The sequence below is a fragment of the Euprymna scolopes genome, chromosome 43 (genome assembly GCF_053919585.1).
Source record: "Euprymna scolopes isolate OS-2025 chromosome 43, ASM5391958v1, whole genome shotgun sequence".
NCBI lineage: Eukaryota > Metazoa > Mollusca > Cephalopoda > Sepiida > Sepiolidae > Euprymna > Euprymna scolopes.
In genome coordinates, this window is record NC_136524.1 from 872,100 (window position 1) to 889,215 (window position 17,116).

General features: G+C 43.1%; 1 protein-coding gene across 1 annotated transcript in view; it reads left to right on the forward strand.

The window, feature by feature from the left end:
* Positions 1-17,116, forward strand: part of LOC145268435 (uncharacterized) — a 114,374-nt gene that overhangs the window by 87,659 nt on the left and 9,599 nt on the right. The window contains exons 6-7 of the mRNA XM_080123995.1: positions 1,066-1,190; positions 13,516-13,585. Of these exons, the coding sequence (XP_079980121.1) occupies positions 1,066-1,190; positions 13,516-13,585 (195 nt within the window). The remainder of the gene's footprint in view (positions 1-1,065; positions 1,191-13,515; positions 13,586-17,116) is intronic.

A 17,116-nucleotide genomic window follows, 5' to 3' on the forward strand; every position in this document is an offset into this window, starting at 1 on the left:
CGTCGAGGAAGCTTCTTTCTTAGAACTGCTCGCCTGTGAAATTGTCTTCCGTTTTCCTGCTTTCCGGCTGACTACAATATGGTTGTCTTCAAGTCCAACGTAAACAAGTTCTTGATGAGGCGTTCCATATAAGTTAACAAATTTACCGAATTTACATTACTAACGATTACTTTATTGTCCAACTGACTACTGTACACTCTTGACCCTTATCCTCGACTGGTTTATGGGCCTTGATAAGTGGTTATGCTTATGTAAAAAAATTTTGCCTTTTATATCTTCTATATAAATAAAATGAACTCATTTTTTACCGTCAGATTTTGACATTAATAGGATTAAAAATCAAGATATTTCATGCAAATATAATATGCACAAACGGCAGAACAATATCTGAGATGTGTTATAGGCTTATTATTTCTCAAATTCCTCGGTAATCTTAGATTTCTATACTTTTTCTGCTGAGAAGTCACGGCCAAAATCGGTTAAGATCAATGGAAGTGGTAAAATATTTTCTCTCTAATAAATTCCTCCTCCCCCTGCCACCACTTAACACCGTTTGGGGATCGTTCACAAGGAACAGTTGAGAAGAGAACACCGGTTTGGCTTCGTAGTTCTTTCATGTGAAGTTATTTAAAATCACTAAACTAAGCTGCAGTGCTCTGTGGCGTAGTGGTTAGCGTGCTGGACAATTCACATTATATTTTCACGTTCGCGCCGACCTACCGTAGTCATCTTTTTTTTTTTTTTTTTTTCCTAAACAACTGGAATGGACTTTTCTTGGTGGCCGAACTGTTAACGTTGCAGATGTTTGTTTTTTTTTTCACACTTTATTTTCCTACTTTTACTCATGACTCCGGGTTTGATCCTTCCTACTTACCTACCATAACATTTTTTAAAACTCCTCCCCCCCCCGTCCCGGAAACAAACACTCGGGCAACGCCGGGTACCCCCGCTAGTATATAGATATAGATAGATTACTATGTATTTGATGATATCCTGTTTCTCTAACCCTATTCTCTAAAAATTTTTATCTGTTCTTCTTTTGTTTTTTATTTCACATTTCTTTAGATGCAAGCGTGGACTTTGAAGCGGTCGCCAAAACTGAAGCCCTCAATACGGATGCTGCAAAGTTCAAAATCTCCGTTCGACCGAAGGGGAGAAAAGGAAGTCGACAAAATCGCCACCATCGGCAGGTAAGAAACATTGTCTCCGAAAAGGTTTTTTTTTTTGTTTTTTTTTTTTTACACAGTGATCACCACTTATCAAGGCCCGGAAGCCACTCAGGGCTAAGGGTTATTGCAAGTACATTACGCTAGTGTGGAGATTTGCTTAAGTGTTTACTTAAGGGGGCGGTTCATAAGGAATTTGTTAACATTGGACTTGAAGACATCCAAGTTGTAGTCCAGAGGGAAGCAGGCAGACGGAACAGAGTTCCACAGGCGTGCAGTTCTAAGAAAGAAGCTTTGTTCATGGAATCCGCGTTTTGATTTAGGCACAGATATAGAGTGGGGGAAATTTTTCACAGTGGATTCAGCTAGACGGGTGTTTTTCGCGAAAGATTGGCGAGGGGGGACCAGAGATTGGAGTTCATACGAGCACCTGCCATGGAAATAACGATAAAACAAGGACAGGCTCGCAACGTCTTTTCTGTGGGAGAGAGGTTGCAGGGTAGAGAAAAGGGCATCCCCCACTAAGCCACGAAGTCTATTTTGTACTCTGTCAAGGCAGGATAGGCTGTTTTTAGCAGCTCCTGCCCAGATATGGCAGCAGTATTCCATCCTTGGACGTACTTGGCTTTTATATAGATAGAGAATTGCATCAGTAGTGAGATATCTTCTGGAGCGGTAGAAGGATCCCACCATCTTTCTAGCAACCTTGGCAACAGACTTGATGTACGTGTTCCATTTCAGATCAGGAGTAAAGGTCAAACCCAGAAGCTTGTCAAAACACGGGGCCTCACCCAGACGAGAGCCATCCATCACAATTGATGCCGGCTGGGGATCAGAGCGTTGATGATGTAAGGATAGGAGTTTGGTTTTGGATGCGTTAAAAAATGTATACTCTCTTTAAATTATCTCAACTTGCTACATAAATATGTCACCCAACGTTTCCAAGAGATGTTTAGGAATAAAGAAGGGTAGGTGCTTGTACACTTTATCGCCAAAATCGGAGATGCCATTTTATTTCGCGCACATGCTGTCCAAATCCAAGGGAGAAATCATTATTTTAAACTATGACCGAGGTTAGAACTAAATAACAAAAAAAATTAAACTTCCGGAAAGAACTATCAAAAAAAGTAAATAAAATAAATTGGAAGAGAACATATATCCGTAATTGTTGAATTGGAAATGTTTCGATTCAATTAATGAAAACGGGAAAGTTTTTCATGAAACCTATTTTTTTTATTAACAAGTCCGATAGCCATTAGTCGCGTGCTCTCGTGTAATGAATGAATGCGTGAATGTAGGGTTATTATATTGTCCAATTTCTACTGTACACTCTTTAACCCTTATCCTTGAGTGGCCTCTTGGCCTTGATAATGAGTTGATACCTATGAAAAAAAAAAAAAAAAAAAGAAAAAGTCCGATGTGAACAAGTTCTAATTGAATCGTCCCCCTAAGTAATCCAAGTTTCAATATTCCCACTGTTTACTATGCTAAAATCACAATGACTAATGTATACCTATTAACCCTTATCCTCGAGTGGCCTCTGGGCCTTGATAAGTGGTGACACCCTTGTAAAAAAAAAAAAAAAAAAAAAAAAAAAAATTGCCATGAAATTCTTAAAGATAAACTAAAATGACCGAAAAATGGGCTGAAATGACTTAAATAAATAAAAAAGTAAATTTTTTTTTTTTTTTTTTTTTTTTTTACATAGGCATCACCACATTATCAAGGCCAAGAGGCCACTCAAGGATAAGGGTCAAAGAGTGTACAGTAGAAATTGGACATTATAGTAATCATTAGTAATGAAAATTTGGTAAAGTTGATAACTTATATGGAACGGCTCATCAAGAACTTATTTACGTCAGACTTGAAGACAACCATATTGTAGTCAGCCGGAAAGCAGGAAAACGGAAGACAATTCCACAGGCGTGCAGTTCTAAGAAAGAAGCTTTGTTCATGGAATCTACGTTTAGGTTTAGGCACAGATAAAGAGTGGGGGGAATTATTGATAGTGTTTACAGCTAGACGAGTGTTTCTTGTGAAAGTTTGGCGAGGGGGGGACCATAGATTGAAGCTCAGTTGAACACTTTCCATGAAAATAACGATACATCAGAGACAAACTCGCAACATCTCTTCTGTGAGATAGAGGTTGCAAGGAGGAGAAAAGGACATCTCCTACGAGGCTACGAAGTCTATTTTGAACTCTATCAAGGCAGGACAAGTCCTTTCTAGCAGCTCCTGCCCAGATGTGGCAACAGTATTCCATCCTTGGACGTACCTGGCTCTTATATAGATAGAGAATAGCATCAGCAGTGAGATATCTACCGGATCGATAGAAAGATCCCACCATTTTTCCAGTGGCCTTGGCAACATATTTGATATACGTGTTCCATTTAAGTAATGGTCAAGCCCAGAAGCTTGTCAAAACTTGAGGCCTCCTGAAGACGAGAGCCATTCATTTCAATTGATGACAAATGTGGATTAGAATGTTGATGATGTAAAGAGAGAAGCTTGGTTTTAGATGCATTAAAAGTAACCAGCCACTCCTTTCCCCATTGTATTACGTGCTCAAGATCAGAGGAGAGAGAATTGGAGAGAACTTGGTCGTTTACTGTCTTAGATGTGGTACCATAAATGGTAGTGTCGTCAGCATAAATGTCTACAAATGATGTAAGGATATGATTTGGAAGATCATTAATGTAGATCAGGAAAAGAGTTGGGCCCAGGATGGATTTTGGAGACATACACGAAATGGTCACACACATTTTGCCTTTTATATATATAGATATATTTCGTTTAAAGGAAAAATTACAATTAAAAAGATTCCAATATAAAATCAAAAAATTTTAAAAAGTAAAATCTCCAAAAGACAAAAGAAATTTAGGCACAAGGCCCTATAAGATCTGGGGAGGGGGAGTGTTGCAGGGTCTTCTATATATATAAAAGCCAAACGTCTGTGTGTATGTATGTATGTTTGTTTGTAACGCTAAAACTTTTGAAAGACGGAACCAAACTTGACAAATTTGGTATCATATCGAAGCCCCATCACCCGGATGACAAATATCGAAATTTCACGTCAAACGGACCACTAGAAGTTGGTCAACTGATCATTTATCTTCGAGGGGGGGCCCCAAAAAACCTGTCATTATCTATATATATAAAAGACAAATGTTTGTTTGTAACGCTAAAACTTGAGATGAAAGATTCCTCTCCACTAAGAATAAAACATATGTTCAATATCTGCTTTTGTTTTTTCATTGTTTATACGGTCCCGAGCAACGCCGGGTAGCCCTGCTAGTTGTAACTAAAGTAAAAATGGAGTCTTCGGCGACTTTACTCTTGACTCGCAACATTTACCACAATACCTCATTCACTCTGTGGACTCTAAACTAACTAATGAAAACCCCCAGCGTTTTTGCAAAAAAGAATATATTTACAATTACTGTGTGTGTGTACGAGCCTTTTTCAAGTCTCACACAAAACACACATTCATATTTCAAGCTGTCATATACATACGCGCACACAAACATACGCGCCCACGTCCACACATGTACACTTATTCACGTTCGCGTACATACACTCAAATTCACGTATATATACACACACACACTTACGTACACACATGTACTCACACACGCGAACACGATCACGCACATGGACGACGTCACTTCCGCTTTCTAAGGAAATACACATGCGCAAAATACACTCTGGAAACGAGTATAAAAACAAGGTGATAAGCTGTTTCTTTCTCTTTGGAACCAACTCTCAACTAGAGAGGTTGGGCGAACAAGCCGCGCGCCGTCTCGGCGCGCGCGCACGCGCACCTCATGCCCACTTCCTACTATGTATGGGGCACGAGCTAAAGACTGTATGTATACATTCTCACTCTTTCTCTCTCTATCTACTACTGGCCACTAAGAACACCTTCGCGTAGCTGCCTACTAACTGATGACAACTCTAATATTCTCTTCCTTGCCTACACGCTGGATTCTCATTTCCACTACCACACTCACTTCAATTCCCACGCGCGAACAAACAATAATGATCCGGACTTGAGATGAAAACACATTTCCTATTCTTGCTACAACACTAGTCCTGCAACGGACATTGGTTACATACGCGCGGACATGTTATAACTAAAACATTCATTTCTTTCAACAGCAAATAAACGACATTTATCTTATCCATTAATTGTGTCTTTGTTTCCTTCAATTCCCATTCGTTTCATTATTATTTTGTAACGGGATTGGGGTATTTATATATCCTAGTCCCCTACATGTGTGTGTAAATTTTTTTTTTTTTTTTTCCCAAACTTAAAATGTGTGTGTGTGTGTGTGTGTGTGTGTGAAAAAAGTTCAATTCATCGGCAAATAAAAAGTTCTTGAATTTTGGAAGCAAAACAGTTCGTGTTGGAGAGTGGGTAATTTAGAAAAATACGCAAAAAAATAAAATTGCCTAGTGCATTGTTAGTGAGGTCCCGCCCTGAGCTAATCTAGAAAGTTAGATCACCTACTGTTTTCCGGGTCACCCGAAAACAAGCGGGAAGATCCCTAATGGGGATTGGGAAGGATTCTTATCGGGTGTAGGGAGGAAAAATAAATAATTGTCAAAAACAAAAAAAAAAGGGAAAGATGGGGGAGGTAGGCGGCGACCTTCGAGTAGGGGTTGACCAGGGGGAGATAAAACAAAGAGATAGGAGGGGGGTAGTGGTAGGGTAGCCTCGGAAGGTTCTCTAGTGCCAAAAAACAAAAACTGGGGGACAGGATCTCATTTGTACCACCAGTCAAGAGTCTCTTTACTTTTTATTTGTCTAACTTAGCGGGATGGGCTCCGTAGGACCCGGTACCGCGTGTGCCATGCTTATAGTGGTAACACGAATTCAAACTTGGCGCCTCGTCGGATGCACAAGCTAGCGTCATGCACCCACCTCTTGTCAAAGGCCACTCGAGGCAACCTCTTCCAATCGCATCTGATCTTTACTTTAAGCAGATGCTTAAAGTAGACAATCAGATCCCGATCCGGAATAAATATCCCTTCGCGGACTCGCTTGAGGCGTGTGATCCATATGACCGTTCTCGCTACTGCTAGTATCGCTAGAAAAACCATTCTTTTCTCCCTAGGCAGCGGCGGATCAATGTTCTCCACAAAATATGATTCGTCGAGTTCAAGCCTCGATGCGAGTCGTTACCTCGTTGACGTACCCTAGGAGGGTCTTGAGCCTGCTACAGCGGAAAAAGGCATGACCGGGCGTTTCTCTCATGTCTTCGTCGCAGCGCAGGCAGTAGACTCGGGTTTCTTCATTGTAAAGGTTGAGTTCCTCAAGGAGGGGCAGTGCATTCCGGACAAGTCGCCAGGTGAGGGAAAATTCCGAATTTGTAAGAAAGTCCCGTCCCGGCGCCCAACTCCACAACTTAATACATCTACTTACACACACGCGGCCGACCTCGCTACTGCTGATTTGACACCCGCTTCCGCTCAATATATATATATTTTTTTTGTGTGTGTGTGTGGGGGGGGGGTTCTTGATACATCACCTACACACACCCCGGCCAACCCCGCTACTGCTGTTTTGAGGCCTCCCTCCCCATCCCCAGTTGGTCCTTACTATAACCCTAACACCCTCTCTTGTCCGAGGGTCGGACCGCATCCGTCGCTATCCTGATTCACGGGAGCATACTTGTTTTTTTTTTTGTTTTTTTTTTTATTACATTTTCACCCCAAACAAGGCAAATTGCCACTTTGGTGTAGGGGGCTACTATCAGGGGCAACAACTACTGGGGTACTATGTAGGGATTTGGCCAGCAAGGTGTCGGTTCACGTTACACTTGAACTTCTGCACGTCAGTACTGTTGGGGAAGCAGGGACCTGGAATGGAATTCCAGAGTCTTGCGGTTCTGGGGAAGAAACTATTGGAGTAAAAAGATCTTTTACATCTAGGGATCTCTACAGTGTGGGGGTGGGATCTAGTAGCCTGTCAGGTTTGTTGAGGGTGCTCGCGTCGTGGGGGCACAAGTGCCTGCAGTTCGTCAGAGCATTCACCACTAAAATACTTGTAGAAAAGGCAGAGGGATGCAACATTTCGTCGATGGGACAGAGGCTGAAGCTTAGATGCCAGTTCAGGGCCTATCAGGTTTGCGACTCTCTTTTGAACCTTGTCAAGGAGCGAGAGACTAGTAGCAGATGCACCAGCCCAGATGTGGCAGCAATACTCCATACATGGGCGAATGGTGGCCTTATAGAGGTACAGGGTACTTTCGGGTGTTAGTAGTTTTCTAGCACAGTAGAGAGAGCCTACCTTTCTTGCAGCGGCCCTGGCAATGCCTTCAATGTAATTGTTCCAACTCATGTTTCCTGTGAACGTTAGGCCAAGGAGTTTGAAAGATGTGATGTACTTGTGATGTACTTCTGGCCGTGTTCGTCGCTCCCAGCTCACAGGACCATAGATGCAACCCAGCAGGGCTACAGTCTTACTTGTCTTGTGGTGGACCCCCTCAAGGGTGACCAGACTCTCACTGGTCACTGGAAAATATCTCTCTGCTGCTCAGGGCACGCAAAATGTGCATGACCCTAAGTCCGTGTGGCAACATTGTCGATTTCAGCTGTCACTCTGGCTTCGTGCTGGATCCAGTCTATTTCTTTCATCATCTGGCTTCAGGGCATACCTGAAATAAACTGCATCTTCATTCAGGCCGGCAATCGAGAAAGAAAGAAAAACTCTGGTTCATTTTCGTAAAAACCAAACAAAATAATTATTCATAAATCGTTCTACACTTGTTTTAAGTCGAGTTCTTTGATCCGAGCTTCATGATGTCAGGTTGTATAACTTAAGTTCCTCTAAGTAATTCCCCAGCTAAGAACAAGAGCCTTTCAACAGCTCTTGTGAGGGTTTCACCCGCCCCCCCTCCATCCCCAGCCGGGGTGAGAGCGATGTGGTAGCAGTGTCAGAATTTTGGCGGAATTTTTTACACCCCCGAACAAAAAACTGCGACTAAAATATAAAAAACTCGTAATTTCTGTTTTTAAAGTGGGTTGTTTTATTTTCTTTATGGATTATACTTCCAAAATAAACTATTAAAGTTATTTAAAACATAATAAAAATATTATTTTTTACTAGCGGGGGTACCCGGCGTTGCCCGAGTGTTTGTTTCCGGGACGGGGGGGAGTTTTAAAAAATGTTATGGTAGGTAAGTAGGAAGGATCAAACCCGGAGTCATGAGTAAAAGTAGGAAAATAAAGTGTGAAAAAAAAAAAACATCTGCAACGTTAACAGTTCGGCCACCAAGAAAAGTCCATTCCAGTTGTTTAGGAAAAAAAAAAAAAAAAAAAAAACGACTACGGTAGGTCGGCGCGAACGTGAAAATATAATGTGAATTGTCCAGCATGCTAACCACTACGCCACAGAGCACTGCAGCTTAGTTTAGTGATTTTAAATAACTTCACATGAAAGAACTACGAAGCCAAACCGGTGTTCTCTTCTCAACTGTTCCTTGTGAACGATCCCCAAACGGTGTTAAGTGGTGGCAGGGGGAGGAGGAATTTATTAGAGAGAAAATATTTTACCACTTCCATTGATCTTAACCGATTTTGGCCGTGACTTCTCAGCAGAAAAAGTATAGAAATCTAAGATTATCGAGGAATTTGAGAAATAATAAGCCTATAACACACCTCAGATATTATTCTGCCGTTTGTGCATATTATATTTGCATGAAATATCTTGATTTTTAATCCTATTAAGGTCAAAATCCGACGGGAAAAAATGAGTTCATTTTATTTATATAGAGATTTGTTAAAAGACCGTGTTGACAAAATGTCCGCGTATTCAATCACCCCGAGCGGATATTTTGTCAACACGGTTTTTTTAACAAATAAGAAATAATATTTTTATTATGTTTTAAAACTTTAATAGTTTATTTTGGAAGTATATTCCACAAAGAAAATAAACAGCCCACTTTAAAAACAGAAATTACGAGTTTTATTTATATTTTATTTGCAGTTTTGTCTTAGGGGTGTCAAATTTGCAATGGCGATTTTCCAAAAAATTCTGACACTGCTAGCGATGTGGACACCTCGATGCCAACTAGTAAAAAAGACCCTAACTCTAAAAAGCCAATCGTTTTTATCAAATCAGAAATTACCCTTCCACCTTTCTGGAGTTATTCTTTCTTTTCTCTTAGAGCTTATCTTTACCAGACCTCAACCCCCACCTGCACTGAAGTTTTTACTTATTACCAATTAGGCATGATTAGTCACTCCAGGTCGAACAATGCCTGGCGGTGACCCCGACTCTTGACCCCCATTCTTCATCTCGCTCAACAGAGATTTTAAAAACAACCTTTCCGTTGTTGATAGATGTCTAACAGCCTTGATCTAGGAACAATTCTCGTTTGTCTTTCTCTTAAAAACCCCACCCAGCACTGATGTGATAAGCGATAACTATTTATTTCCCATTGAAATATTTTATTTCTTCTGGATATTTTTGTCCCTTCCTATCGTTCCACAAGTACAAAATGGAAATTAAAACCGCTTAAGAACAACTATTATCTATTAAAAGGTTGGTCGCGTTCAATGCTGCCAACACTAAACTAGTTTCATTCAATAATTACAAGAAACCCTCTCTACCACCTATAGCAATGGCCAACGACTCTTTATCTGAGAGTACATCTTTCAAACTCCTTGGCCTAACGTTCACAGGAAACATAAGTTGGAACAATTACATTGAAGGCATTGCCAGGGCCGCTGTAAGAAAGGTGGGCTCTCTCTACCGTGCTAGAAAACTACTAACACCCGAAAGTATCCTGTACCTCTATAAGGCCACCATTCGCCCATGTATGGAGTATTGCTGCCACATCTGGGCTGGTGCATCTGCTACTAATCTCTCGCTCCTTGGCAAGGTTCAAAAGAGAGTCGCAAACCTGATAGGCCCTGAACTGGCATCTAAGCTTCAGCCTCTGTCCCATCGACAAAATGTTGCATCCCTCTGCCTTTTCTACAAGTATTTTAGTGGTGAATGCTCTGACAAACTGCAATCACTTGTTCCCCCACGACGTGAGCACCCTCGACAAACCCGACAGGCTGCTAAATCCTACCCCCACACTGTAGAGATCCCTAGATGTAAAAGATCTTTTTACTCCAATAGTTTCTTCCCCAGAACCGCAAGACTCTGGAATTCCATTCCAGGTCCCTGCTTCCCCAACAGTACTGACATGCAGAAGTTCAAGTGTAACGTGAACCGACATCTTGCTGCCCAAATCCCTACATAGTACCCCAGTAGTTGTTGCCCCTACACCAAAGTGGCAATTTGCCTTGTTTGGGGTGAAAATGTAATTAAAAAAAAAAAAAAAAATTATATTTATTTATATTTTTTTTTCCTCATTGAAATATTTACTATTAGAGGAATCTCATAAACATCTGTTTTTCCTTGACCAAGTGTCAGCATGCCCCCCCAACCAAACCATACCTCATCCTCTCCCATCTTCTCTTCCTCTATTTGAAAAGCAAGATCATCTGGTGTTGCCAGGGATCTCGTCATATTACAACACCACCAAAGCACGTAAGCAACATCGGGCACCCATTTTTTTTTTTTTTTTTTTTACACAGTGATCACCACTTATCAAGGCCCGGAAGCCACTCAGGGATAAGGGTTATTGCAAGTACATTACGTTAGTGAGGAGATTTGCTTAAGTGTTTACTTAAGGGGGCAGTTCATAAGGAATTTGTTAACATTGGACTTGAAGACATCCAAGTTGTAGTCCGGAGGGAAGCAGGCAGACGGAACAGAGTTCCACAGGCGTGCAGTTCTAAGAAAGAAGCTTTGTTCATGGAATCCGCGTTTTGATTTAGGCACAGATATAGAGTGGGGGAAATTTTTCACAGTGGATTCAGCTAGACGGGTGTTTTTCGTGAAAGATTGGCGAGGGGGGACCAGAGATTGGAGTTCAGACGAGCATCTGCCATGGAAATAACGATAAAACAAGGAGAGGCTCGCAACGTCTCTTCTGTGGGAGAGAGGTTGCAGGGTAGAGAAAAGGACATCCCCCACTAAGCCACGAAGTCTATTTTGTACTCTGTCAAGGCAGGATAGGCTGTTTTTAGCAGCTCCTGCCCAGATATGGCAACAGTATTCCATCCTTGGACGTACTTGGCTTTTATATAGATAGAGAATTGCATCAGTAGTGAGATATCTTCTGGAGCGGTAGAAGGATCCCAATATCTTTCCAGCGACCTTGGCAACAGACTTGATGTACATGTTCCATTTCAGATCAGGAGTAAAGGTCAAACCCAGAACCTGCTAGTTTTAAAGAAACTGTGTTCAGCCGCTTTCGGAGTCTATATTGAACAAACACACACACAAGTAGGGAGGGGAGGGTCCTAACTGCATCACCTACACATACCCAAGCCAATCCCGCTGCTGCTGTTTTGACACCCACTCCCGCCCAATATATATATATTTTTTGTGTGTGTGTGGGGGGGGGAACCTTTACACATCACTGACACACACCCCGGCCAACCCCGCTATTGCTGTTTTGAGGCCTCCCTCCCCATCCCCAGAGTTTGTCCTTACAACGCCACCAAAGCACGTGAGCAACGTCGGGCACCCCTGCTAGTTTTAAAGAAACTCTGTTCAGCCGCTTTCGGAGTCTATATGGAACGAACACACACACACACACACAAGTAGGGAGGGGAGGGTTCTAAATGCATCACCTACACACACCCTAGCCAACCCCGCTGCTGCTGTTTTTACACCTGCTTCCGCTCAATTTTTTTTTGTGTGTGTGTGTGTGGGGGGGGGTCCTTGATACATCACTGACACACACCCCGGCCAACCCCGCTATTGCTGTTTTGAGGCCTCCCTCCCCATCCCCAGAGTTCGTCCTTACAACGCCATCAAAGCACGTGAGCAACGTCGGGCACCACTGCTAGTTTTAAAGAAACTCTGTTCAGCCGCTTTCGGAGTCTATATGGAACGAACACACCCACACACACAAGTAGGGAGGGGAGGGTTCTAAATGCATCACCTACACACACTCTAGCCAACCCCGCTGCTGCTGTTTTTACACCCGCTCCAGCTCAATTTTTTTTTTTTTGTGTGTGGGGGGGGGGGCGTCCTTGATACATCACTGACACACACCCCGGCCAACCCCGCTATTGCTGTTTTGAGGACTCCCTCCCCATCCCCAGAGTTCGTCCTTACAACGCCACCAAAGCACGTGAGCAACGTCGGGCACCCCTGCTAGTTTGTAACGGACGCGTCACGCGCATCACGTTGTAACGGGAACGATGTCCCGGGCCTGCGTCGTCTAGTGGTGGACCCCTCCAGCGTGACCAGACTCGTACTGGTCCCTGGAAAACATACCCCCGCTGCTCCAGGCACGTTAAACGTGCATGACCCCAAGTCCGTGTGGCGACATTGTCCTCTTCGGCCGTCACTCTGGTTTCGTGTCTGTGTCTTCGTCGTCTGGCGTCAGGGCATACCTGAAAGAAACTGCATCTTCACTTATGCTGGCAATCGAAAAACAAAGAAAAAAACTCTGAGGTCATTTTCGTTTAAACCAAATAAAATAATTATTTGCAATCATTCTACATTTGTTTAAAGTCATGTTTTCGTTATCCGCGCTTCGTGATGCAGGTTGCATACTTGAGATATCAGGTTAATTCTCTAGCTAAGAACAAGATCTTTTCAAGTTAGTTCTTATTGAGATTTCTGCCCCTGTCACCCCCAGGCGGGGCGAGAGCCGATGTGTACGCTTCGCTCGCTGACCAAAGACTGCCAAAACTCTTCTAATTCTTTTTCGAGTAGGCGATCGTTGTTTATATCAAAAGCATCTTCCTTCCTTTTCTCCATTATCCTCTATTCCCGCCTCTTTCTTCTCTTGTTTTGTGAACATATCTGTCAAACTAGCTTGGTGGTCTCTGAGTTAAAGCACCACGGGTCCCCGACTCCGAGCAGACATTTTGGAACCCAATTCTCGAGACTGTCCGAACCAATTACGTTAGTTAAAACTCATTCTCACCAGATCCAACGAGAAAAATAATCTCCTTTTTTTTTTTATTCGCCATTAATACAGATATCCTGTCTCCCAAAGATCTCATAAACGCCTGTCTTAATCTTTGACACAGTATCAGCACGCGCCCCCCCCCCCCGGCCATAAGCATTCTTATCTTCACCTAGCTGAACGGGACACCTGGCATCGTCCGGTGTCCCGTCACAGTTTTAAAGAAACTCTGTTCAGCCGCTTTCGGAGTCTATAAGGAACGAAAACACACACACACACACACGCGAAATTGCATTTATATTATTGTAGAGACTCCCGCTAGGTATTAACCTCAATCCGATTTTATTTTGTTTTTACAGAAGGTTGCCTCGAACTTGCCGTGCTTAAGTGAAGAACTCCATACCATCACGAATCCGTCCTTGACCGAAGGTAAGTTATCCTATACAATAAACTGCAAGGTCCGCATCAATCCCGAGCAGCAGCCTCGCCTGCTGGACATGTCCTTTTTTTATTTTATGTTTTTTTTTCACTAAGAAGTCACCACTTATCAAGGCCCGGAAGCCACTCGAGGATAAGGGTCATTGCGTGTACAGTAATTGGTGGGATAGTACCGTAGCAATCGTTAGTATTGGAGATTCGATAAACTGTCTTACTTACGGGGGGGGGGGCGGTTCGTCAGGAATTTGTTTATGCTGGACTTGAAGACATCCAGGTTGTAGTCAGGGGGGAAGCAGGCAAACGGAAGAGAGTTCCACAGGCGCGCACTTCTGAGAAAGGAATGGGATCTACGTTTGGGTTTTTGCACGGATAAGAAGCGGGGAATATTTACGGCGGTTTCAGCCAGACGGGTGTTTCTCGTGAAAGATTGGCGAGAGGGGACCAGAGATTGGAGCTCAGACGAGCACTTGCAATGAAGTAACAATAAAACAAAGACAGGCTCGCAACGTCTCTTCTGTGGGAGAGAGGTTGCAGGGTAGAGAAAAGGGCATCACCCACTAAACCACGAAGCCTATTTTGTACTCTGTCAAGGCAGGATAGGCTGTTTTTAGCAGCTCCTGCCCAGATATGGCAACAGTATTCCATCCTTGGACGTACTTGGCTTTTATATAGATAGAGAATTGCATCAGTAGTGAGATATCTTCTGGAGCGGTAGAAGGATCCCACCATCTTTCCAGCGACCTTGGCAACAGATTTGATGTATGTGTTCCATTTCAGATCAGGAGTAAAGGTCAAACCCAGAAACTAATCAAAATATGGAGCCTCCCCAAGACGAGAGCCATTCATTTCAATTGATGGCAGATGGGGATCAGAGCGTTGATGATGTAAGGATAGGAGCTTGGGTTTTTTTTTTTTGTTTTTTTTTTTTACACAGTGATCACCACTTATCAAGGCCCGGAAGCCACTCAGGGATAAGGGTTATTGCAAGTACATTACGTCAGTGTGGAGATTTGATGAAGTGTTTACTTAAGGAGGCGGTTCATTAGGAATTTTTTAACATTGGACTTGAAGACATCCAAGTTGTAGTCCGGTGGGAAGCAGGCAGACGGAACAGAGTTCCACAGGCGTGCAGTTCTAAGAAAGAAGCTTTGTTCATGGAATCCGCGTTTTGATTTAAGCACAGATATAGAGTGGGGGAAATTTTTCACAGTGGATTCAGCTAGACGGGTGTTTTTCGTGAAAGATTGGCGAGGGGGGACCAGAGATTGGAGCTCAGACGAGCACCAGCCGTGGAAATAACGATAAAACAAGAATAGGCTCACAACGTCTCTTCTGTGGGAGAGAGGTTGCAGGGTAGAGAAAAGGGCATCCCTCACTAAGCCACGAAGTCTATTTTGTACTCTGTCAAGGCAGGATAGGCTGTTTTTAGCAGCTCTTGCCCAAATGTGGCAACAGTACTCCATCCTTGGACATACTTGGATTTTATCTAGAACGAGAATTGCATGAGAAGTGAGATATCTTCTGGAGCGGTAGAAGGATCCCATTATTTTTCCAGCGATATTGGCAACAGATTTGATGTACGTGTTCCATTTCAGGTTAGGATTAAAGGTCAAGCCCAGAAGCTTATCAAAACATGAAGCCTCCCCAAAACGAGAGCCATTCAGATGATGTGGAGATAGAAGTTTGGTTTTAGATGTATTAAAAATAACCAACTACCTCTTTCCCCATTGTTCCACTTACTCAATATCAGAGGGGAGAGAATCAGAGAGAACTTAACAGCTGAAAGTATCCTGTACCTCTATGAGGCCACCATTCGCCCATGTATGGAGTATTCTTGTCATATTCGGGCTGGTGCATCTGCTACTAGTCTCTCACTCCTTGGCAGGGTGGCCCTGTTGGTGGGGCATTAGAATACGCCGACTGTCCCCCCCCCCTGCAGAGGGTAAAAGCTCCTCAATGGGGGTCCTGGATATGACCTTAAACTATATCCAGTGGTGAGGCCCCAGCTTGTGGGCTTTGGGGAGTGTGGAGCCACCCTTTAATTACCATTGCTCCCAGGTCCACTTCCTGGCTTAGTGGGGGATGCCCTTTTCTCTACCCTGCAACCTCTCTCCCACAGAAGAGACGTTGCTAGCCTATCCTTGTTTTATCGTTATTTCCATATATAGAAATCAGGGCTTCAAAATCTTTGGATTCGGCATTAAATAACCCAAAAAGGGTTGATATGCCGTAAAGCAAAAACAACCAACCATTTACATCACCAATGCTCTGATCCCCATCTGGCATCAATTGAAATGAATGGCTCGTCTTGGGGAGGCCTCATGTTTTGACGAGCTTCTGGGCTAGACCTTTACTTCTCATCTTAAATGTAACATACATTAATTCTGTTGCTGGAAAAATGGTCGGATCCTTCTATCGATCCGGTAGATATCTCACTGCTGATGCTATTCTCTATCTATATAAGAGCCAGGTACGTCCAAGGATGGAATACTGTTGCCACATCTGGGCAGGAGCTGCTAGAAAGGACTTATCCTGCTTTGATAGGGTTCAAAATAGACTTCGTAGCCTCGTAGGAGATGTACTTTTCTCTTCCTTGCGACCTCTTTCTCACGGAAGATTTTTTTTTTTTTTTTTTACATGGGGGTCACCACTTATCAAGGCCCGGAGGCCACTCGGGGATAAGGGTTATTGCGTGTACAGTATTCAATGCGATAGTATCGTAGTAATCATTAGTATTGGAGATTTGATAAACTGTCTTACGTAAGGAGGCCGGTTCGTCAGGAATTTGTTTATGTTGGACTTGAAGACATCCAGGTTGTAGTCAGGTGGGAAGCAGGCAAACGGAAGTGAGTTCCACAGGCGTGCACTTTTGAGAAAGGAATGGGATCTATGTTTTAGTTTTTGCACAGATAAGAAACGGGGGAAATTTTTGACAGTGGTTTCAGCCAGACAGATTGGCGAGAGGGGACGAGAGATTGAAGCTCAGACGAGCACTTGCCATGGAAATAACGATAAAACAAAGACAGGCTCGCAACGTCTCTTCTGTGGGAGAGAGGCTGCAGGGAAGAGAAAAGGGCATCCCCCACTAAACTACGAAGTCTTTTTTGTACTCTGTCAAGGCAGGATAGGCTGTTTTTAGCAGCTCCTGCCCAGATATGGCAGCAGTACTCCATCCTTGAACGTACTTGGCTTTTATATAGATAGAGAATTGCATCAGTAGTGAAATATCTTCTGGAGCGGTAGAAGGATCCCACCATTTTCCCAGCGTCCCTGGCAACAGATTTGATGTACGTGTTCCATTTCAGATCAGGAGTAAAGGTCAAACCTAGAAGCTTGTTAAAACATGGGGCCTCCTCTAGACGAGAGCCATCCATTTCAATTGATGCCAGATGGGGATCACAGATAAAGAGTGGGGGGGAATTATTGATAGTGCTTTCAGCTAGACGAGTGTTTCTTGTGAAAGTTTGGTGAGGGGGGACCAGAGATTGAAGCTCAGTCGAACACTTTCCATGAAAATAACGA